The 25,646-nt window shown below is 44.5% G+C and overlaps 1 protein-coding gene across 2 annotated transcripts in view; it reads right to left on the bottom strand.

Moving 5' to 3' along the window:
* Positions 1-25,646, bottom strand: part of LOC109868074 (adenylate cyclase type 5) — a 149,299-nt gene that overhangs the window by 68,713 nt on the left and 54,940 nt on the right. For both annotated transcript variants that reach the window (XM_031797123.1, XM_031797132.1), the window contains exons 2-3: positions 11,281-11,430; positions 4,023-4,144 (exon numbers count right to left, since the gene is read on the bottom strand). In XM_031797123.1, coding sequence (XP_031652983.1) covers positions 4,023-4,144; positions 11,281-11,430 — 272 coding nt within the window. The remainder of the gene's footprint in view (positions 1-4,022; positions 4,145-11,280; positions 11,431-25,646) is intronic.

Here is a 25,646-nt window from a genome sequence, read left to right as displayed (position 1 = left end):
GTCTATCACAGTGCCATCCGTTTTGTCACCAAAGCCCCATATATCACCCAACACTGCGACGTGTACGCTCTCGTTAGCTGGCCCTCGCTTCATACTCGTCGCCAAACCCACTGGCTCCAGGTCATCTACAAGTCTCTACTAGGTAAAGCCCTGCCTTATCTCAGCTCAATGGTAGCCATAGCAACACCCACCCATAGCACGTGCTTCAGCAGATATATCTCACTGACAGTTCTCTGCTGCCAATGACTGAAACGAACTACAAAAATCACTGAAGCTGGAGACCTCACTAGCTTTAAGCACCAGCTGTCAGAGCAGCTCACAGATCACTGCACCTGTACATAGCCCATCTGTAAACAGCCCATCCAACTACCTCATCCTCATACTGTATTTAGTTATTTATCTTGCTCCTTTGCACCCCAGTATCTCTATTTGCACATTCATCTTCTGCACATCTACCATTCCAGTGTCTAATTGCTATATTGTAATTACTTCACCACCATGGCCTATTTATTGCCTTACCTCCTTATCTTACCTCATTTGCACTCACTGTATATACATTTTTCTTTTTTCTACTATTTACTGTATGTTTGTTTATTCCATGTGTAACTCTGTGTTGTTGTATGTGTCGAACTGCTGTGCTTTATCTTGGCCAGGTCGCAGTTGTAAATGAGAACTTGTTCTAAACTAGCCTACCTGGTTAAATAAAGGTTAAATAAAGACGAACTCAATGCATTTTATGCACTTTTTGACAAAAACAAAAAACAACACTGAGCCGTGCACGAGGGCCCCCGCCATCCCAGAGGACTGGGTGGTCTCGCTCTCCAAGGCCAACGTGAGTAAGGATTTTAATCTGGTCAACACTCGCAAGGCCTCGGGGCCGGACGTTATTCCAGGGCGCGTTCTCAGAGAAGGCACCTGTTCCCAATAACTCTAAGGCTACCTGCCACAATGACTATTGCCCTGAAGCATTAACATCTGTAGGCATGAAAAGGCTTGTCATGGCACACATCACCTCCATCATCCCAGACACCCCACTCCAATTTGCATACCGCCCCAAGAGATCTACATATGATGCTCCCCACTGCCCTCTCCCACCTGGACAAGAGGAATACCTACGTGAGAATGCTGTTCATTGACTATGGCTCGGACACGCCTACTTATTCAAGGGCCTGTAAGGGCTATTTGATCAAGAAGGAGAGTGATGGAGTGCTGCATCAGATGACCTGGCCTCCACAATCACCTGACCTTAACCCAATTGAGATGGTTTGAAATGAGTTGGACCACAGAGTGAAGGAAAAGCAGCCAACAAGTGCTCAGCAAACTCCTCCAAGACTGTTGGAAAAGCATTCCAGGTGAAACTGGTTGGGAGAATGTCAAGAGTGTGCAAAGCTGTCATCAAGGCAAAGGGTGGCTATTTTGAAGAATCTCAAATATAAAATATATTTTGATTTGTTCAACACATTTTTGGTTACTACATGATTCCATGTGTTATTTCATAGTTTTCATGTCTTCACTATTATTCTACTATGGAGAAAATAGTAAAAATAAAGAAGAAACCTGGAATGAGTAGGTGTATCCAAACTTTTAGCCAACATCACAGTTAACACAATCACTTGAAACTGAAGCTGGAAAAACTGCAAACTAGCTACACTTAGTTTCTTTTAAACTTTTTTCAATTTACATTTCTTTGTATATATCCTGTCTGTCTCATCCCGACTCCCGACCCCTACACATTCATTACTATGGGACAGCTGGAGATCAAATTAGAACACAGAAACAATGTTGCAAATGTTGGAGAGACAGACAGCAATATTTATATAAATCTCCGCTGTTGAAAACTAAATGTTAGTCTAAAAGAAATGTGAGATGTCTAGATGCTTTTTATAGTGGAGATCAAGTTCATAACTTGCCAGGCTGGGCTGAAGAGACAGTGGATTGCGCAGTCAGATGGAACAGAGTAATAAGCATTTTAACGGCATAGATTTTGCCGGAGGTAACTTGTGGAATGGACACCGGTTGGAATGCGTTTTTAACCAATCAGCATTCAGGATTAGATCCAAACATTGTATAAATTATTATTATCACTGCGTTGTTGGGAAAGACCTCTCAAGATAAGAATGTCACTATACTGTTTTACACCTGTTGTATCCTGTGCACATGGCAAATAAACTTTGAAACTTTAAACTGGCAAAAAAACACAGCTGTGTTGTCTTCTAGTAGACATATCAATACCCCACTTCACTGAGATGAGCTTCAAAACCTCTCGACAAACATCCCTACACCCCACTGCTGCTAACTTGCATAACACGCTTGTAGTCGGGACATTTCGGCCTAATTGCTGAAAGCCATGGGGCTTTTGTTCGAGGAGGAGGAGGAAGGTGGAGGAGGAGGCAGAAAAGCAAAAGGGAGGCCTCCTGACTAACAGCAGAGTGGGCTGAGCTGAGCAGGGCCCGGGAGGAGCAGAGCAGTCAGAGCTGGGAGGAGCAGCCAGGGACATGACATGCTGCAGGACAAGATGCTATCTGCTCTCTCAGCAACCCCATCTCACATGCTAGGCTATATACAGTACATCCTCCACTATATCTCCCCCATCTAACTGGAGCAAACAAAGAAACACTGAAACCCGGAAACCCGTGTCTGAAAACGTTACTAGCTGTCAAATAATTATTGCTTTCTCCATCCTTGTAACCTCAATTCCTCTCAAAGCCCATTGAAAGAGAGGTCCTTGATGCTTATGAGAGAGGAAGCAAGGATTTGACTGCTACATGCACTAGTAATGTAGTAATGTTAGACACAGCAGCCCCAGTCTTCTATCCTTTCTCTCTCTCCACAGCCAAGCGTCCTCTCTCTTTCTCTCTCTTTCTCTCTCTATCCCTGCCAGGAGCTGTCAACTCTCTTTTCCTGTTGTCTGTCTGCTGCCCAATTACAGAGGGTGGCCGGGCACTGTTATCGGCTTGCTACTCCAGGCCTCCCTCTCTTTAGCAGGGTATTAGCCGCACAGTCAGCCAGGCTTAGCTTAGCCTAGCGGCCAGTAATCCTAGACCCCCAGTGAGTCAGTTAAAAACAGGGGCAACGCTTTTTCAAGCAGCCTCGTGCAGGGCCAGTTGAGATCAGTCGCCGGACAGAATCACCACAAACAGAAAATATACATACTTCTTTGTCGCACAGCATCTTCATCATCCGCATTGCCATCGTTATCATAACCAATTGTCATCGATAGTGTTTTCTACAGTGTGGCTAGCTTATCTAGAGTGACTTTTAGAGATAAATGTTAGTGCTATATGGGATTATCTGTGTGCCTGTGTCCGTGAGTGTGTTTTCTCGATCTTTCATTCTTCTCAAAAACAGCAGGCATCACATGCATTGTGACTGAACCTTCCTTCCATAGCGGTAGATATTCTAGGAACTGCCAGGCCTCTGAGCTAAACCCTCTCTAACTTTAAGGTTCAACTCTCTCTGCTCTAACATGGCAACAAACTGATAATGATCACATACACACAGACAATGAAAAGACTGTTTTGTTTTAGAAAAGAGTGAAAGATACATGACCTCCGACTCTACCCATGTGGTTCAAAGAGACTCTTCAAAGCTACAATAGCACCTCTTATGTGTGTTTGGGTCTGGTCTGCAAGAGCTAGAAGCCTACCAGGCATGGTTCTGAGAACACAACACACAGCATGACGTTATGAGTCTTCTTGGTGTCCACAAGCCAGACAGCCACAGAGAAAACCTCTCTCTCTCTCATGTAGGCCTAGTGCATTCGTTCCATAATCAACAAGATGGTGTCTACTCTGATTCTCTAGAATACATCACATATTCAATGCTATTGGATGATTAGTAATACTCTCCACTACCACTATAGGTTAAACACATACTATCAACATGGTAATAATCCTCAGAGGCTAGGTAATGCTGAGTAAAGTAGCATGGTTAATTGATTAAGAGAATGACCTGGACATAGCTTTGGAGCATGGCATTGACTGCATGTGTCCCCACTCTCCCATGGCATTGGTGACCGGTACCTGACGTTGTCGTGCTTCTGGATGTAGATCTTGTGAAACATCATGTCTTCCTGCTTAGCGTTAATATCAGCTTTCATCTCCATGGCAACATGACGGGGAAGCACGGAGAGCAGGAGACGCTCCTGCAGAGATAGAGGAATGAGAGAGAGAGAGCAAGAGATGGGGAGGAAGGTAGAAAGTAGAGAGAGAGAAGGATGATGAGAGAGAGAAGGGGGAGAGAGAGTGAGGGAAGACACCCAGGGAGAAAGAGAGAATGAGAGATCCCAGAGAGAGAGAGAGAGAGAGAGAGAGACAGAGAGGCAGGGGAGAAAGTAGAGAGAAAACGGACAAACCAGAGTTTTAGTTGATAGGAGTCATTACACGAGACAGACAGTGAGACAGAGAAATGGAGAGGTCTTGATTTTGGTCATTCCAACTGGGGAAGACCTGGGTAGTTTAGGACTAGAACAGACGGCTGCTTGCATCTATCTTTCCATCCCTCTATTGCGATGACGCCCACGGCACAGTATCCCTGCCTGCTGAGAGATGTTATCACTGGTTGACAAGTGTGGGCCAGCCCTTGATGCCATCTCCTTGGCTGCGTCCAAAATGGAACCCTATTTTCCTATATAGTGCACACATTTTTACCAGGGCTCTGGTCCACATTAGTTCACTATATAGGGAACAGGGTGTAATTTGGGACGAAGCTCCTATTCTGTTTACACCACAGCAGCAGGTGTAGGTGGACGGGTGTTACCGAGGGGCTAGGATAGGCCAACAACAACACACAAACCCACTTCTTTAACTTCTTGTCAATTCTAGCGAATTAGCTGTTAGCTAAGAGTTTCTCTATCTCTTTTGAACTATCTCTGTATATCTCTCTGTATCTCTCTCTCTTTATTTAGTCAAATATATATATTTTTCTTCTCAAAACTGCATTGTTGGTTAATGGCTTGTAAGTAAGCATTTGATGGTAAGGTCTATACATGGATTCAAGTTCCTCGGCATACACATCACTGACGATCTGAAAGGGTCCACCCACACAGACAGTGTGGTGAAAAAGGCGCAACAGCGCATCTTCAACCTCAGGAGGCTGAAGATATTTGGCTTGGCCCCTAAAACCCTCACAAACTTTTACAGATGCACAATTGAGAGCATCCTGTCGGGCTGTATAACCGCCTGCTATGGCAACTGCACCGCCCTCTCCAGAAGGTGGTGCAGTCTTCTCAACGCATCACCAGGGGAAAACTATCTGCTCTCCAGGATACCTACAGCACCCGATGTCACAGGAAGGCAAAAAAGATAATCAAACACCCAAGCCATGGCCTATTCACCCCACTATCATCCAGAAGGCGAGGTCAGTACAGGTGCATCAAAGCTGGGCTTCCACCCGGTTACGCAACCCTGCACCTTAGAGGCTGCTGCCTTATAGACAATCACTGGCCACTTTAATAATAGAACACTAGTCACTTAAATAATGTTTAAATAATGTTTACATACTGCTTTACTCATCTCATATGTATATACTGTATTCTATTCTACTGTATTTTTGTCAATGCCACTCTGACATTTCTCAATCAAATATTTATATATTTCTTAATTCCATTATTTTACATTTAGATTTCTGTGTATTGTTGTGAATTGTTAGATACTACTGCACTGTTGGAGCTAGGAACACAAGCATATCACTACACCCGCAATAACATCTGCAAAATATGTGTATGTGACCAATAAAATTTGATTTGGTTAAAATCGTAGTACATACATTGCTGCTCTATCGCACGTGCAGTGATAGAGGGGAAAATAAACCGTTTTCGTTGTTTGAAGTAACGTCTTTGTTGTGTTATCGCAAACGGACGTGGCAGGTTCAGCCCCATGGATTGCAGTTTTACAGGTATTTCTTTTTACAATCGCTAGGACCCATTAGTTAGGTCAATAGTTAGGTCACTTTTTCAAAAAGCTTCACACAGTTCTCCTTACTAACTTTCAGCTTGGCACAGCAGTTAATTTCACATCCTAAATGCACTAAAACTACCAAAACACTTCATACATGTCTAAAATCAAATCATTCTTCCATAACACTAGCAAAGGTTGTCACCCAACAAGCACACTTTGTCACTCATAAAACAATGACCTAAAAAACACTAACAACAGGTAGCATTACACAATGTTTTCTTTAGTAAAATGTCTTTACAAAACAAGAATGACACCTCTCTACTGTTTAGAATTCACTGCAGTATATGTTACACGAATGAATCAGACATGATGCAATATGCTTCAATGGTTTATGTCATTTTTTGGCATTGAGTGATTCCAAAATACAATAATTTGTATATACACCATCTACCGATACAGATACAGTAGCAATACTAATCAACCCTGTCATCTGCATTTGGCCACAGGTTCTCATTCACATCACATCTTATGTCATCTTGGGCAATACACCTAGGAAAGAATCTTTAGGCATGCCTGGTCCATCCCTGGCAAGCTTCTGCAGATATGTCCAGGCATCCAGCATTCATTGCGACATTTGATCATGTGGATGGTGGTCATAAACCTTCCACCTCCATGAGGTTAAATAATTCCTCTATGGGGTTGAGGAATGGAGAGTAAGGTGGGAGGAAAAGTGACACCATCCTGGGATGGGTTGCAAACCACTCTGACTGCATGGGAATGGTGAAATGCCACATTGTCCCATACAATCACAAACGTTCGCCGATTTCGCCCCCACTGCAACCCTTTCCTCACCTGGCACAACCCTTCCATAGAGGTCATGCAGGAATGAAATGAGATGCTCGGTGTTGTATGGCCCAATTAGCGGTTTGTGTAACAGCAATCCATCAGAGGATATTGCTGAACACATTGTGATGTTGTCCCCTCTGTTCCGGGACATCCACTGTGCCTCTTTTCCGAATCACATTCCTACCTCGCCGCCGTGTTTTGGCCAAGTTGAAACCAGCCTCATCCACAAAGATGAATATGTGGGGTGTTTGCCTGGCTTCAATCTCCATGACTCTCTAAATTAAATCCACAAGGAAACATAAGAGTTAGGCTATTACGTGTGTGCCTCTGCCCTGTTTGGTTTTCTTCAAAACCAGTTCTGTATTTTATAGTCATCTTACCTGGACATATTGGTTCCTGAGTTGCTTGACTCGTTCAGGCTTCCTCTCAAAGGGGACAGTGTACAACTGTTTCATCCTGACTTGATGTTGTTTCAGGACTCTAGAAATAGTTGTTATGCTTACATTGTGAATATTTCCAAAAGTAATGTTGTCTGCCAACACTCTGTCTCAAATCTCTGTGAGTTTTATGCCATTGTTTCTGATGACCATATAAACTATTGCAGTTACCTGCACAGCAGTGAAAATCCTACCTCTCCCGCATGTGGGAGGTAACCATTGGGTCCTAAGCAGAAATACAAAAACAATTACACACAAGTGGGCTTGGAGGCTTTGCTCAATTTACTTCTGTAATGTGCAGTTCAGTCAGATGCCCTTGCAGAATAATGCACATCTCACCTGTCGTTTTGCCGGAAATTTCTCACAATGGATGCCATTGTGGAGCGTTGCAGATTTGGCTGCACTCTCAGACCAGCCTCGCTCATTGGTAGACCATGATTTATTACATGATCAATTATAGTTGCCCTAATTTCATCTGAGACAACAGCTCTTGATCTTCCTCTCAGTCTTCTTCCACCATCATATATACTCCTCTCCCTCTCCCAGCCACTCTTCTTCCTCTGTCAGCCACTTCTCTATCTCTGGCTGGGTCCATGTTCACATTACAGTACAGCATTATTCCTAAGATGTCCCCTTTTGTATAGATGGTAATGAAATTGAAAGACCAACACCTGGGTAGGTGTTCAGCTATAATGGGAATCAGCTGTGGTTGGTCTAATTGTTTTGACAGTATTTCATTTTTTATATTTGATAAATATTAATATACATTACTGTAGAAATATAGCAAACTGCTGTCTTATTCAATTTTGTGTTATGTTTGGTTTTGAACTTAAGTATAACAGTTTTGAAAAGAGCATGTTAACATGTGCAAATTGGCCTGTAGGTACATAGGGTTTTGGTGGTGGTTGTGTCTGAGTGAGAAAATAATTCATGACATTTGAAAGATGTAGTCATTGAATGCATTTTGTGCCAAAGCAATGAAAAATTATCCACCGTTTAGCCCACATAGACTGCTGTTGTGCTCACTGTGTGAAGACTTTTGAAGAAGTAACCTAAGTATTTACAAATGGGTCCTAGTGATTGTACGGCCCAGCATATCCTGCGCCGGCTCTAGGCACTATGCCTCCAGTGCGCCTTCATAGCCCAGTGCGTCCCGTGCCAGCTCTCCACACTCACCGAGCTAAAGTGGGTATCCAGTCAGGACGCGTTGTGGCAGCTCCCCACACCAGGCTTCCAGTACGTCTCCTCAGTCCGGTGAGACCTGTTCCGGCTCCACGTACGAAGCCTCCAGTGATGATCCATGGTTCGAAGCCTCCAGAGCCTGTAGTGATGTTCCATGGCACGGAGCCTCCAGTGATGATCCATGGCCCAGAGCCTGTAGTGATGTTCCATGGCACGGAGCCTCCAGTGATAATTCATGGCCCGGATCCTCTAGTGATAATTCATGGCATGAAGCCTCCAGTGATGATCCATGGCCTGGAGCATCCAGTGATGATCCATGGCATGAAGCCTCCAGTGATGATCCACTGGTGGCACAAAGCCTCCAGTGATGATCCATGGCCCAGAGCCTGTATTGATGATCCACGGCCTCCAACGACGGTCCCCAGTCCGGAGCCTCCAACGACGGTCCCCAGTCCGGAGTCTCCAACGACGGTCCCCAGTCCGGAGTCTCCAGCGACGGTCCGCAGTCCGGAGTCTCCAGCGACGGTCCGCAGTCCGGAGTCTCCAGCGACGGTCCGCAGTCCAGAGCCTCCAGCGACGGTCCGCAGTCCAGAGCCTCCAGCGAGGGTCTGCAGTACAGAGCCTCCAGCGACGATCCGCAGTCCAGAGCCTCCAGCGACGATCCGCAGTCCAGAGTCTTCAGCAACGAGCTGCAGTCCAGAGCCACCAGCGGGGGTTCCCAGACCAGAGCCTCCGGCGACGATCTGCAGTCCGGAGCCTCCAGCGGTGGTTCCCAGTTCAGATCCACGGTCCGGTTCCTCCGGCAACGATTTACGGTCCGGTTCCACAGAAGCGGAGGAATCAGCATAGGGAGCGGGGGCTACGTCCCGAACCAGATCCGCCACCGAGGGTAGATGTCCACCCGGACCCTCCCCTATAGGTTCAGGTGTGCGGCCAGGGGAGTCCGTACCTTGGGGTGGGAGGGGGTACTGTCACACCATGACCTTAAAGATCCTTTAAATGTTCTATTTGGTAGGTCAGGGTGTGACTAGGGTGGGAAATCTATGTTTATATTTCTTTGTTGGCTGAGTATGGTTCCCAATCAGAGGCAGCTGTCTATCGTTGTCTCTTTGGGGATCATACTTAGGCAGCCCTTTTTCCCACCTTCAGTTGTGGGATCTTGTCTATGTGTGTTGCATGTGTTTGCACTCCTAGCTTTACGTTCGTTGAGTTGTTTATTGTTTTTGGTAGAACATTTAAAATGAAAAGAAAATGTACGCCTACCACGCTGCACCTTGGTCTTCAATTAACGGCAGACGTTACAGTCCCTGACAAAGGGGGGGTCAAAATCTAAAGTAACAGTCGGTATCTGGTGTGGCGACCAGCTGCATTAAGTACTGCAGTGCATCTCCTCCTCATGGACTGCACCAGATTTGACAGTTCTTGCTGTGAGATGATACCCCACTCTTCCACCAAGGCACCTGCAAGTTCCTGGACATTTCTGGGGGGAATGGCCCTAACCCTCACCCTCCGATCCAACAGATCCCAGACGTGCTCAATGGGATTGAGATCCGGGTTCTTTGCTGGCCTTGGCAGAACACTGACATTCCTGTCTTGCAGGAAATCACGCACAGGACGAGCAGTATGGCTGTTGGCATTGTCATGCTGGAGGGTCATGTCAGGATGAGCCTGCCTGAAGGGTACCACATGAGGGAGGAGGATGTCTTCCCTGTAACGCACAGCGTTGAGATTGCCTGCAATGACAACATGCTCAGTCCGATGATGCTGTGACACACCACCCCAGACCATAACGGACCCTCCACCTCCAAATCGATCCCACTCCAGAGTACAGGCCTTGGTGTAACGCTCATTCCTTTGACGATAAATGCGAATCTGACCATCACCTCTGTTGAGACAAAACCGCACTTTTTGCAAGTCCTGTCTGGCCCAGCAAAGGTGGGTTTTTTCCCAAAGGCGACGTTGTTGCCAGTGATGTCTGGTGAGGACTTGCCTTACAACAGGCCTACAAGCCCTCACTCCAGCCTCTCTCAGCCCATTGCAGATAGTCTGAGCACCGATGGAGGGATTGTGCTTTCCTAGTGTAACTCGGGAAGTTGTTGTTGCCATCCTGTACCTGTCCCGCAGGTGTGATGTTCGGATGTACCGATCCTATGCAGGTGTTGTTAGACATGGTCTGCCACTGCGAGGACGATCAGCTGTCCACCCTGTCTCCCTGTAGCACTGTCTTAGGCGTCCCACAGTACGGACATTGCAATTTATTGCCCTGGCCACATCTGCAGTCCTCATGCCTCCTTGCAGCATGCCTAAGGCACGTTCACGCAGATGAGGAGGGAGCCTGGGCATCTTTCTTTTGGTGTTTTTCAGAGTCAGTAGAAAGGCCTCTTTCGTGTCCTGTTTCATAACTGTGACCTTAATTGCCTACCGTCTGTAAGCGTCTTAACGACCGTTCCACAGGTTCATGTTCATTAATTGTTCATGGTTCATTGAACAAGCATGGGAAACAGTGTGTAAACCCTTAACAAAGAAAATCTGAGAAGTTATTTGGATTTTTATGAATTATCTTTGAAAGACAGGGTCCTGAAAAAGGGGACGTTTCTTTTTTGCTGAGTTTAGAAGCAGACGTCATTACAGGTGATCTGAACCTCCTGCTCTCTATGACCTCCTGTCTCCTATTAGGTCCTTCAGAGTCATGTGACAGTGTAAGTGTCATGCGTGTGAGTGTAGTGTTTCAGAAAACATTATATCAAAGTATCTGCTGCAACTAAACCAACTATACCAATCTTTATCACTTACCATAATATCAACTAATTCCTATAATTTCAAGTAATACTGTATAATTAAGTATGAATACATACATTAAATGTATTTATAAAGCCATAACTATGCCAAGTCCTCCACAGTCCCATGACAGGCCTTACCTGCTGCTGGTTCTCCCTCTGTGAGTGGAGGCGAGCCTGGATGCACTCCCTGGTCTCCTGGAAGGCTTGTCTCTGGGAGCCCTCGGCTGGGTAGTGGGTACACACGCCCACGATGTTAGAACAGGAGAAGATCAGGACGTTGGACACTATCTGGAGAGGGAGGGAGACAGGGGGAAAGGAGAGGGAGAGAAAAGAAGAGAGAAAAAGAAGAGAGAAAAGAGAGGAAGAAATAGGAAGAGAAAGAAGAGAGTTTTAAATAAATGTAATATAGAACGCTTACAGTAGCATATTTCAATCCCCTCCACGATTCATTCCTGTGTGAGATTTGATGTACAAGCTAATATTATCCCCCGTCACCACATTTTGAGTACTCCATTCCCATAAATGGTAGTTGTGTCTACTGTCCAAATGACTTAAATCGGACAGGGACCAAAATAAGCCAAGACATAGATGGGGGGAGGGAGACCAAAATAAGCAAAGACATAGATATGGGGGGGGGGGGGGGGGGGGCAAGAGAGAGCAGTCCAGTTGATGTTTTTCAGCCCTGGCCTGCTTCAGCAGTATTCTTCCTACAGTCTTCCTACTTGTTGAGTAGAGTGAGGAGACTTTAGTGTCCCTGGTCCCCTCTGTTCTGGCATCTCAACTCCCTCAACACTGTCTGACTCTGTCTGCGTCCTAAATGGTACATAGTGCACTATTTTTTACAAGACCTCTATCGAGCCATGTCAAAAGTAGTGCACTAAATAGGGAATAGGGTGCCATTTGTGACAAAGCTTATCTGTCTGTATCAGGGGCACCAGGACACACACACCATGGTTCATAACATCCGTCTGTCTGTCTGTCTCAGCCGATCTGAACTGTACTCCTGCACACATATCTCCAGCCAAAATATCTCACACTGCACACTGAGGACAGGAAGGCAGGCGAGCCTGTGTGTGTGTGTATGTGTATGTGTATGTGTGTGTGTGTGTGTGTGTGTGTGTGTGTGTGTGTGTGTGTGTGTGTGTGTGTGTGTGTGTGTGTGTGTGTGTGAAAAATGGGTCTGTTAGAAAGGGAGAGTATTGACACTAATTTGACAGTGCCATTAGGGTAATGTCTGATAATGTCTCACTGACAGGGCCAATCAGTAGTGATTACAGGCCATCTGTACAAACAGAAGTAGTGTTTGATTGAGCATGTCTGGAGTGCCAGGTGAGTGGAGTGGCACCTTTTTTATATTTTTATATTGGTTTTATTGCCACAGGCAAGCACAAGTAAGACAACGAATAGTAGGTGGCTATTTCAAACCAACATAACACCAGGCACCAGAAGGCTGTATCTGAACTACCTTCAGTCAGCAGAGATGAAAGAAGCACACTGTTGTCCTGAGACTGGCAGCCATAGGCTACAGCCATCCCTTTCACAGAAACCACACATGGACTGAATCAGAGAATCAGCAGCTGACTCCTACTCACACTGATGGCATGTCTAATGATGAAAAAACAACATGTCTTTATAGAGTCAATATTCTATTAGTGAGATCTCTCTTGAGGCTTAAGAGAAAAGGAAGGGAGGAGATAGAGGGATAGGAGGCTGTGATGAAGCTTAAAGTAGAACAAAATGACTGAAAGGAAAAGAGAGAGCGAGAGAGAGAGTAAGCACTGATGGAGAAAGAAAAATAAAATACACAAAGAGAGAGAAATAGAGATGAGGAGATGGGAGACAAGAGAATATGAGAATCTAAATTGCTTACTCCTTGCCTCTTCTCTCCTTGCCTCCTTCTCAAAACCCATTGGATGAGAAAGCCAGAGATCCCTCCCCTCTGACTTTCTCTTCCAATGGGTTTCGAGGAGGAGTATGCAATTGAGATTATCCCACAGAGACCCAGAAGAGGTTGATGTGTTTTTCTACTCTAAACAGGAAGGTGTATTAAAAGCCTTGTGGAGCTGCATTGACCCCTGACCATTATATAACTACATAATGACAGTCTACAGTCTACAGGGCCTCCCGGGTGGCGCAGTGGTTAAGGGCGCTGTACTGCAGCGCCAGCTGTGCCACCAGAGACCCTCCCGGCCGCGACTGGGAGGTCCGTGGGGCGACGCACAATTGGCCTAGCGTTGTCCGGGTTAGGGAGGGTTTGGCCGGTAGGGAAATCCTTGTCTCATCGCGCACTAGTGACTCCTGTGGCGGGCCGGGCGCACTGCGCGCTAACCAAGGTTGCCAAGTGCATGGTGTTTCCTCTGACACATTGGTGCGGCTGGCTTCCAGGTTGGATGGCGCTGTGTTAAGAAGCAGTGCGGCTTGGTTGCGTTGTGTATCGGAGGACGCATGACTTTCAACCTTCGTCTCTCCCGAGCCCGTATGGGAGTTGTAGCGATGAGACAAGATAGTAGCTAATAAATAATTGGATACCATGAAATTGGAGAGAAAAAGGGGTAAAACATTTTTTTTACTTTAAAAAAAGACAGTCTACAGGTCAACTGGATGAACCCCAGCTACTGTTTGTCCCGCATGAGACGCAGTAGTACACTTCCTCAAAATAGAATATAAGTCAAGAAATCTATAATACCATTTTTTATATTTTGTTTAGCCCTTTTTCGTGGGATACAATTGGTTGTTACAGTCTTGTCCCATGGCTGCAACTCCCGTACGGACTCGGGAGAGGCGAAGGTCGAGAGCCGTGCGTCCTCCAAAACACATCCCAGACAAGCCGCACTGCCTCTTGACACAATGCCCACTTAACCCGGAAGCCAGCCGCACCAATGTTTCGGAGGAAACACCATACACCTGGCGACCGTGTCAGCGTACATTGCGCCCGGCCTGCCACAGGAGTCACTAGTGCGGGATGGGACAAGAACATCCCTGCCGGCCAAACCCTCCCCTAACCCGGACGACGCTGGACCAATTATGCGCCACCCCATGGGTCTCCCGGTCACGGCCGGCTGCGACAGAGCCTGGACTCAAACCAGGATCTCTAGAGCCACAGAAATAACGAACTAACATCTAACTAACATGTTAGGTGCAGTATCTGTTTTGTTGTTGTTGTGTGCACGAACAGCTGAAAAAACCCTTGCCGACGACCAAAACAAACAAAAATGTCACAAAATGTCATCATAATATATTCACGAACTGTTTGGGATGGGAAGCATGCAGATACCTTCGGTGGAGGTTACCAGTTCTGGGTAGCAGATAGGGATGGTCATGTGGATGTTGCACAGGGAACAAAAGGCCTTGTGATAGCCATTTCCTACTACTGAGCTATCTAAGTGAGCCTAATAGAGTAGTAGTTGTATTAGTCGAAGGCCAGTAGCGTCAGTAGGGCAGCTGCTAAAGCCAGTGCAGACTGAGGCCAGGCTGAGGGATTTGCATCCCCCCTCCAGCCCCACTGCACTACCATGGAAACAACAGAGCATCAGAGAAGGCTTCCAGCTGGTCAATGCAAATATTACCAAACAACAATCCTGCTCTATTTATACTCTCTTACCTGGCCTGGTCCGACCATATTAGGAAGGACTACAAAGGATGACAAAAGTCACTTCACTTACCGGACTCTGGACTTTTTAACCTGTTCAGTGGAATGAGGCAGTGATCCCCCCCCCCCCCGACAAGAAATGTACCTCCCAAATCAAATCAAAGAAAAGGCAGGAGGGGCTCGATGAGGTCTCTGACCTGTTGATGTTCTGCTGATGTCCTGAATGTCTGTCAGAAGTACCGAATGCACTAAAATGTCTAAGCTTCATGATGTCACTGAACACAGCAATACCTTCTTTAAGAGAGCCTAGCTTTCTCTCTCCCTCCTCGAGGACAGAGACATCAACAAACCTTGCAATCCAGTAAAAACCCCACTCCCAAGTACTTAAAGTCAATGGTCCCAGTCCTATTACTATGAGTCTACAGGGAGAGTAGTGGAGCATGTTGCAGCTGGATGTAATACTGCCTGCCTGTAATCCAAACAAGTACACAGATGAGGCCCCTGAACAGCCCACCCTTGACAACAAACCCTGTTTACCTAATGGATCTATATCTCCCCAGATGCATTATATTATTCCTCCCTGTATATGGTGTGTGTGTGTGTGCAGTACATCCAGAGCAGAGCAGAGTGAACACGGGAGAGGTCAAGCCCTGCATGTTGTGGTACTGTCTCTTTCTAGTTAATGCATGTCTCCTGCAGCACTCATCAACACCACAGAAAAATCTCACATTAGTTAGAATAACTACAACCAGGACCTCCCGAGTGGCGCAGTGGTTTAAGGAACTGCATCGCAGCCAGCCAAGACTGGTAGACCCATGAGGCGGCGCACAATTGTCCCAGAGTCGTCCAGGTTAGGGGAGGGTTTGGCCGGTCGGGATGTCCTTGTCCCATCGCGCTCTAGCGACTCCTGTGGCGTATGTACACTGACAAGGTCGCCAGTTGTACGGTGTTTCCTCCAACACATTGGTGCGGCTGGCTTCCGGGTTAAGCGAGCAGTGTGTCAAGAAGCAGTGCGGCTTGGCAGGGACGTGTTTCGGGGGACGAATGGCTCTCGACCTTCGCCTCTCCCGAGTCCGTACGAGAGTTATAGTCTTGTCCCATCGCTGCAACTACCAATCGGATATCACAAAATAATAACCACAACCAAACATAAGAAAAGGAATAGATATGGCTCTGGAAGAAGAAATGTCAACACACCTGGGCTAACAGTTTTTAATTTGCTCAGTAAAGAACTGTTGCTGTCAGAACTGTCGATGACATCAGAATATGTTTTCCTTTTGTTCGAATAAGTCCAGGACAATTCCTAATAGCCTATGTGGCAGCACTTGAAATATACTTTAAACAGTGTTTATAAGTAGTTGATCAACTATAAATCATGAGTTTATAGATAGCTTATAAACCTTTAATAAACGATTTGTTGAAATAACAGTCATGTCCTCTCCAACACCATGTCTGGTTCTATTAACCATCTGTACTGTTAAAATGTTCAATCAATATGGTCTTCAGGCTATTATAAATCACTATAGTCTTCAGGCTATTTTTAGTCAAAAACAAATATGGTAATACAAATCCTACTGACCCATTTCTGTATTCAACCTCTATAATAATGGAGTGTGTCAGTGTAAACTCAAACACAAAGTCCCTGTTGCATTTTTCTGTAGTCCTGTTTCTGTTTACCAAGCCACGCTAATTGAGTCCTGTGCTGTGTTACGCATTTCTTGCGTCGGTTGTAACCAGGGAACGAGCGGAGCACTAGATCACCTGCGTACCTTTCTAGGTGTGACATTATAAAACCCTGTAGAGCAAGATGGTACTGGTGTCAATATTTACCTACCCATCATCCAGAGAGAGAGAGAGAGAGAGAGAGAGTCTCACAGACGCTTCTCTGCTGAGAAGACAACTCAATATCAAGCGTACCACCAGGATCCAGCCAGGCCTCTGAGCCAGGGCCTCTGAGCCAGGTGAGCCATGGCCTCTGAGCCAGGTGAGCCAGGGCCTCTGAGCCAGGGCCTCTGAGCCAGGTGAGCCAGGACCTCTGAGCCAGGTGAGCCAGGGCCTCTGAGCCAGGGCCTCTGAGGAACTGTAATCACACTCATCAGCCATGTCTGATATGATGGCAAGATTCCCTAGTGCATATCGCTGCTGACAGCTTTATTTGGTGTGTTTGAGAAAATGGCCTTTTTAAAGTTTCCTTTGTCACTGGGGCATTGAAAACGCAGTGTGTTTCACCGACTGCTAGATCGTAGATGGCTTATAATAAGCAGATGACAAACTGCTGTAACTCTGCATTCTCAAGTAGATGAAAAGTAGCAAATTTAGGACTCCCAGGATTCATGTTTAATTATGACCTCCACCCCCTTCAATATATGCTAGGCAACATGTGACAACATCTAGCATCAATTTAAAATGGCCCCATTGAAACCAAGACTTAAAAATAACTGATATTGGTTCAAGACGGAGGGAATGTTGGAACATAACTAATGAAATTACAGTTTGCTAAAATGTACGCTTAATCCAGTTTAAACTACTGTATAGAATTTATTACAGCACAACTGCAGAGTCATGTCTTAAGTGTAAAACTAACAATGACTCAATAATCCATGCCTTCTTGGAAAAGTCAACAAGTTATGGGTGGAGCTAGAAAGTTGGCTGTCAGAAGTATTACAATGTAAATGTACTTTTAATCCATCAGTCTGCATATTTCAAGACATGGCATATGAGGATGCAGTGAGATACCCGATTGGTTGGTAGATACTTTTCTTGTCAATCAAAAACATATATTTCAAAACTGGAAATCAACCAATCCTCCATTGTTAGCACAATGGAAAGGTCAAATGCTTTATTATCTAAATGTTGAAAGTGCCTGGGCGACGGAGAGAAACAAAATGGTGCAGTTTGAGGTCATGTGGTGGAGAGGGATGAGGGTGCTGGAGATGGGGGATGTGAACAGGTGGGTCTGGGCAGGTGTGATGTAGTTGATGTTTGTGTGATATTGTCGTTTGTATGTGTATGTTTTGTATTGTTTTTTAAAAAATCACACAAAAAAATGTATAATAAAGATGATTTTGAATGGCCCCGTTTACAGGACAGTCATCAGGTTGAGAATGTATAGCGGAGAATGGTTTGATATGGTCTAAATGTGAATCCCTATATAGAATGGGTCAAGTCAACACAATGAAGTGCATTGTGTGCTAAAATAAATGCAAGTCATGTGCAGGCCAGGCTGCTTGCTGCTTATTGTGAGCAGCATCACACGGCACTGTGAGGTGCCACATGTTACGGTTCCATAACGTCCTATTACGCTCTCATGTGCAAGGCAAATGTGCTGCCATGTGTTGGTCAAGATACATGTCATTTGAAAAGAAATAGAAAACGTGCAGGAATTTGACATTTATCCAAAGGTTTCACTTTGTGTGACGGTGAGGAACAGTATTCAGCTGGCGATTGCTTAGAATTACTGGGCCATAATCTTGTTGGTCCAAACTGACTCTGAGAGTGAAGAATATCTCCAGAACATTTTACCCACCTGGGAATGGATGATGATACAGAACATAATGACATTGATCTTCTTCAGGCTGACAGTAGCTAAGTGCATCTCCAAAGTAGTGCCAGACATAATGGTGTGTCACAGTGAAAAGAGAAGGTGGGCAATTCTCTATGATGTGATGTTTTAATGGGGGAAAAAAGCCTTTTTTCAAAATGCGACACAAGTTTGACCTGTACTACATTAGCCAGCGCAGTAAATTCAACGAGTGTAAATTAATTCCCTTGAATAGATTAGCACTGCAATACTTCAGACCGAGGCAAAATGAGTCAATTTCTTTATAAAACGCACGCACACACAGACACATACTACAAAGCACTTCTGTTCCTGGTTATATCAGTATCCTAACTTGTATCTTTCCTCCATGAACTTCTTCGTAATCAGAGCTATATCTTGTGCTCCCATTTCAACAAACGCTTCTTCATGTGATCTGTTATGAAATCAACGACGAGACAACAGCAATGTAGGCCTGAAGGTCAGGATCCAATCAATAACAGACTTCCTGAATAAGTGTGTTTGATTATCACAGCAGTGACATCCAGGCAGAGGAAGGAAGTTAACACTTGCAGGCCTATTGGGTGACCCATTCAGTTCTGAAAGGGAACCAGGTTTTGCAGTCATGCAGAGCACGCAACCACACTGACAATTTCTATACCAAGTGTCAACTCACACCATCTGGTACAAGTAAATCAAAGGTATTTCTGAAAGAGCTATTTAAAAGTTCACTATCTGCAATTGATTGAATCCTGGCCAGAGGATTGGGGGTTAAGGGGATTACAATATCAATGTAATACTTTATTGTAGTACTAGTCTTGTGTGCCAAACTATTGCTTAGCTTTTAAATGGAGCTGTTCTCCTATGGGTACTGAATGCTCATTTTAAATGCTCGTGCCATGCGACACAGGAGACGGCAGCTGAGCCCGTTGAGTCATAAATGTTGAATTCTGACTCACACCTTTGAAGTAGAAAGGTTGGTGTGCCCATCACCACCAACCACGGAACAGAAGAAAAAGCATTTTACATTTTTCATCTCCCTCCCCACTTCAAAAAAGAAGAGAAGAGAGACTCAAAGCCATTCCAAATATAGCCCCCTTTGCAAACACCAGCCACATGGGGCACAGTGGGCTCTGGAGTGCTTTGATGTCAACAGCTAGCACTCAAATCAAATTTCCTCCCATACATTGGAACCCTAACAATAAACACATGTATTTGTTAATAGAAGGCAGATACTGTATGTTCCCTATGAAATAATACCTTCACCAAAAGAAAAGAATGATCAGTATCAAAAACCCAGGATGGGGAATGAGGATTCCATCATGCAACCCTTAAGTCTTCAGATACATCACACTGGTAGGAGGACAGTTTTGCAAACATACAGTAGGTGAAGCCTACCAACACACACTGGATGTCCCATTGTCTACTGGTCTGGTATTACAAAATTATATGTGAGAAACATCTCCCTTGTCTCCCTGGATGACTCAAATATGTTCCACCCTGTACCCCAGAAGAACACAGCTCATAGTACTGTAGTAATAATGTACTGGTCACAGACACAGTGTATCCACTTGACATGAATGATGTGTTTGGTTATGGTTACAGACCACCAGGGCCTATCAGTGGAGATATGAGCAGCTAGGAACCTGATCTCTCCAGAAAGCTCTGTCTGAGCAGATGAGCAGAGTGACATGACAGGCCTGGGGATGGGGGGTGGGGGATGTGTCCCAAGGGCATCCAGTCAATAGGCAGGGGTGACATATGGCTCTGTCCCCTGCCTCAGAGATCTCCAACAGGCTGCATGAAAATAGAGTAGTTTAGTCTCAGCAGGAAACACCAAGGTAAACACCTTGAGAAGAGGACAAGCAAAGTGCTAAATGCCTCCTTCCTCACCGCAACCTGGAAGACAAACCAAAATGCATCTGACACTTTGGTTTTCAGGTAGGACAATAATCAATCCAATTATTTACATGTTTAGAAGTCATATCATGTCAAATTTAATGATTCAAGCCATAACCTTTGTCTTCAGCCACTGGTTCAGTACATGGGCAGACCATGTCTCTGCGGGTACGCAAAAATGTCTACAGGTTTAAGATACAAATATCAGAGGAATCAAGAAGTTTCAACTGGGCACTTCCAAGGTTGGATTAAACAAGCCGGAATTGTATATTTTCTGTCCCAACACAAATCGCCTTAATTACCTCCTACCTTCAGCATCTCTCCCTCTGCTCTGTTCTTCCCATCTCTCCATTGTTAACCCTTCCCCCTCTCAGGCTCGCTCCACTAGAAGTAAATCAGCCATGACCGATATTGGATCTCATATGGAATCAGTCCTCACCCAAGGCCTATACCTCTCCTCTAGTCTGGCAGCTCTGAATATGAGGCTCAATCTCCGTCATAATGAATCTCACCATCCGGGCCTGCATTCACAAAGAGTCTTAGAGAAGGAGTGCTGATCTAGCATCAGTTTAAAGAGCGACGGGCTTTAAAAAGCAATTAGATATCTTTAAAAACGGCCTATGTGGCATCGATAGGAGTCAGAAACAGTTATTGTAGTGTCAAAATGTACTACAAAGTGTAAATTGGATGATTTTGGTCATAAAGTCAGTCTAGTCTAAAACGGAGTTCGGAACACAAGGGTTTTGACTTTATGATGTCCATTTGCCCACTAACATGGGGTGAACAGCTGTGGTGATTGCTCACCATCCAATACCATAGACAGTGTGAAGACCTGCTCAGCACCAAACATCTTAGTTTGATGTAAAATTGCGCAACTAAAACATCCTTGGCAAAAATGTCAAAATGAATTAAAGATTTCTTGAGTTATCTTACATTTATTCTGGGGATTTTGAGGAGGTGAAATACAGTAGGCTTCCACGTCTACAGTGTCTCTTGGGGAACAAATATCATTAACCAAACGGGAAACACACCTCCAAGACTGACATTTCTAAAGAGCAACAGAAAAACACACGTACCAATCAGAGTGTTCAGTGGTTCTTTAAACTTTTAGATCATAATGACTAAGATTATATGGAAAGAGGGGAACCTGATCCTAGATCAGCAATCCGACTCTGTGACTCTTTGTGAATACAAGCCCAGTACCGATCTCACCAACAGGACTGATCTCAGGCCAGTCCAGGATCAACCTGCAGCCACACAAATAAACCCTTTACAGTCATCCAGTCATCCATCTGTGATGTCATACCTGGCTGGTACTCCAACCTAATGCCACAATGTGTCCAGACTGCCACTGGCTACCTCCAAACCATTATCTACAAATCAAAAGGCCAAACAAACCAAACGTCAAATATACAACTAGTGATGGTTATGCCGTCATTGTAAATAAGGCCATCATTGTAAACAAGGCTGTCATAACTAACTTGCCTGGTTTAATAAAAGGTTCAATAAAATCTAAATAATAGATGACCAGGATGGGAGAGAAATCAAATCACGGTGTTGCTAGGAGACACCATCCCCAAATACTGACAGTGGACATCTAGGGGTTGGCTAATGAATGTCACTGGCCTTGTAGTAATTAGTCTATTCAAATGAGCCATCATCTCTCTGCGTGTAGTGGGCGTTTGTCACTTTACGCTTTTGGAAGGCTTTTTTTCAACATATGGAACAATTCAGTGCAATTGTGTCACTAGGGCTAAGACAGTGTTTTTTTGTGTGTGTAATTTCATAGTATACGTCAACGCAGTGGCCTTCAAGGTGAGTTCTGCCTGGGTCAAGCATATTTTTTAAAAACAAGAGTGATAGATCGTTCCAACTCACACCGAGGTAACAGGTCACAGTAAACAAAATATTCTTCACAGGGAAAATTCACAGTGACTGAAAATGTGAGATGAGGACACACCAGCCTCAACAACTGAGCTCATTGGAGGCCAGACCCCTGTTTAAATAAAACGTTTGTAAAAGCTCCCAAGCCGATCGCCACTTACAGACAAATAGTTAAAGGGCGACTGCACTTTCTGATTTGGCCTCGTAGTAGATTTGGTTAGTTAAGAAATGATAGCGGCCATCACTGAATTCAAACGTGAGTTGGTTTCGGGTGTGGTTTGATGTGAGTGTCTCTTGTGTGTGTTCACAGGTGGGAAGAGTTAGCCAGACTTTTTGCCAATTAGCTTCAGCTGTTGTCCAACCTTGTCAAAATTGGTTTGACTTTGGATAGCCTATCTCTGGGGCTATTTAGGGACCATCAATAAATTACACAATGTGAGACAATATTTTCATGTTACACACCTTTTAGTTCTCATTAAATGCTTTCATATGAATTTCTACAATTTATAGTTGTTTTGACGTTTTTAAGTCATTGAAATGTGGAGTTATTGGAATTTTAACATATTGTCCCATGTACAGAACATTGTGTAATTTACTAACTATCCCCAAAGTTTACCACGGACATTACAATTGGGTCGCGAGCAGCTGCACTCCAAATTGATGATTACTTACGTGCTGCCAGCTGTGGGTAAGTGGGCCGGATTGAAATAAACCCAACCTTAATTTACATTGTGATGCAGTCATTACCACAAGTCTCACAAAACTCTGTTGTGGAGGAGACTGACTTTATGACAAACATTTTCCTATTTACACTTGTAGTCAATTTTGACAGTAGAGTAAATGTTTCGGACTCATAACGATGCCTCATAGGCTGTTTTCTAAATGAGAAGTTGTTTTTTAGAGGCAGTTGCTCTTTAATAATAATGCATGAGGGTGTGTGGTATATGGCCAATATACTGTACTACAGGCCATGAAGCAAAGCAGAGTGCCTGGATACAGCCCTTAGCCGTGGTATATTGGCCATATACCACACCCCCTCGTGCCTTATTGCTATTATAAACTGGTAACCAACATAATTAGAACAGTAAAAAGTACTTTTTTTGTAATACCCGTGAAATGCTGTTTCAGCCAATCAGCATCCAGTACCCAAACTATGCGGTTTATAATCTTTGTGAGAGCTCTCAGAAGCCTGGTCCTGAACTTAAAAGCATTCATCTGTGTCCAAGAAACTGGCCCGTAGAGACATACTCTAAGCACAACCAGAGAAACTGATTCATCATCTGGCATGGAGTCGTCCATAGTCAGGTTCATTCTGGGGCTCACCTCGTGAGGACAGATGGTGTTAGAAAGGATGAGTCTGGGTTGGGGCTGGGGGGACAAAACGTCATGTGATTATGTCCCAGTTAAAATATGTACATTTTTTCTTCTAAACATCTCAACTCTTGTCAATAGGAGCCTCTGTGTTGTCTGTACATCCCAAATGGCACCCTATTCCCTATGTAGTGCACTTCTTTTGACCAGGGCTCAGGGACACAGCCTCTGTGTGGCTGACGTCATTAAGTTGAGTTGTGCTCTGCTGTGCTCTGTGGCGCAGGGAAGTATGGCAGGATAAAGGCTGCAGTCTGTCCTGTGAGGCTCAGCTGGGCTCAGGCTTATGTAACAGTGGGCCAAAGGGCTCCCAGCCAGCCAGCTTCCCTACAGATGCACAACTAACAGGGTGGAGAAGATGGGGTAGGCAGGGGGAGGAGGGGAGAGGGGGGTTTATATTTCAGGCAGCCGTCCACACGGAAACACCCAACCTTTGATCCTACCATACACAAACTGCCCTTTGGTGCAACTGATACGAACACTAACACCTCTCGTCGGACATTTACATACACTTAGGTTGGAGTCATTGAAACTTGTTTTTCAACCACTCCACAAATTTCTTGTTAACAAACTATAATTTTGGCAAGTCGGTTAGGACATCTACTTTATGCATGACACAAGTAATTTTTCCAACAAGATTATTTTCCGACAGATTATTTCACTTATAATTCCCTGTATCACAATTCCAGTGGGTCAGAAGTTGACTGTGCATTTAAACAGCTTGGAAAATTCCAGAAAATTATGTAATGGCCTTAGAATCTTCTGATAGGCTAATTGACATGATTTGAATCAATTGAAGGTGTACCTGTGGATGTATTTCAAGGTCTACCTTCAAACTCAGTGCCTCTTGACATCATGTGAAAATCAAATGAAATCAGCTAAGTCCTCAGAAATGTTTTTGTAGACTTCCACAAGTATGGTTCATCCTTGGGAGCAATTTCCAAATTCCTGAAGGTACCAGGTTCATCTGTACAAACAATAGTATGCAAGTATAAACACCATGGGACCATGCAGCCGTCATACCGCTCAAGAAGAAGACGTGTTCTGTCTCCTAGAGATGAACGTACTTTGGTGCGAAAAATGCAAATCAATCCCAGAACAACAGCAAAGGACCTTGTGAAGATGCTGGAGGAAACAGTTATAAAGGTATCTATATTCACAGTAAAACTAGTCCAATATCGACATAACCTGAAAGGCTGCACTGCAAGGAAGAAGCCACTGCTCCAAAACTGCCATAAAAAAGCCAGCCTACGGTTTGCAACTGCACATGGGGACCAAGATCGTACTTTTTGGAGATGTCCTTTTTGGGGAAATGGAGAACTGTTTGGCCATAATGACCATCGTTAAGTTTGGAGGAAAAAGGGGGAGGCTTGCAAGCCGAAGAACACCATCCCAACCAAGAAGCACGGGGGTGACAGCATCATGTTGTGGGGGTGCTTTGCTGCAGGAGGGACTGGTGCTCTTCACAAAATAGGTGGCATCATGAGGGAAGAAAATTATATGTATATATTGAAGCAATATCTCAAGACATCAGTCAGAAAGTTAAAGCTTGGTCCCAAATGGGTCTTACAAATGGACAATGACCCCAAGCATACTTCCAAAGTTGTGGCAAAATGGCTTAAGGACAACAAAGTCAAGGTATTGGAGTGGCCATCACAAAGCCCTGACCTCAAAACTATAGAAAATGTGTGGGCAGAGCTGAAAAAGCTTCTGACCCACTGGGAATGTGATGAAAGAAATAAAAGCTGAAATAAATCATTCTCTCTACTATTATTCTGACATTTCACATCCTTAAAATAAAGTGGTGATCCTAACTGACCTAATTAAATGTCAGGAATTGTGAAAAACTGAGTTTAAATGTATTTGGCTAAGGTGTATGTAAACTTCCGACTTCAACTGTATGTGTGTTTGGTTGTCTTTCGGAGTGGTTAGGATAAAGCAGAATGATGTATACATTGAAGAACAAAGTCACCCTCTTCTCCTTCTAAAGATACAGAGAGAGACAGAGAGAACAGATATACTGTAGCCTCGTCTAAAAAGACGAACGTCTGCAGGCAGGATATAGTCATATGATTATGAAAATTGTTGTTTTGTTTTCCCACTTTCATGCATTTCAGTTCCTGTAGCTGTTTGGGCTGTATTGACCATTGTTTATCTGTTATGGTATCTGTTTTGGAGATTATATTACATTTTGGTATCGCCAAAGAATGTTAAATGTTCATCAGT

This window comes from Oncorhynchus kisutch, linkage group LG2 (assembly GCF_002021735.2).
Source record: "Oncorhynchus kisutch isolate 150728-3 linkage group LG2, Okis_V2, whole genome shotgun sequence".
NCBI classification, from domain to species: domain Eukaryota; kingdom Metazoa; phylum Chordata; class Actinopteri; order Salmoniformes; family Salmonidae; genus Oncorhynchus; species Oncorhynchus kisutch.
This window is presented reverse-complemented; position numbering and strand designations above follow the sequence as displayed.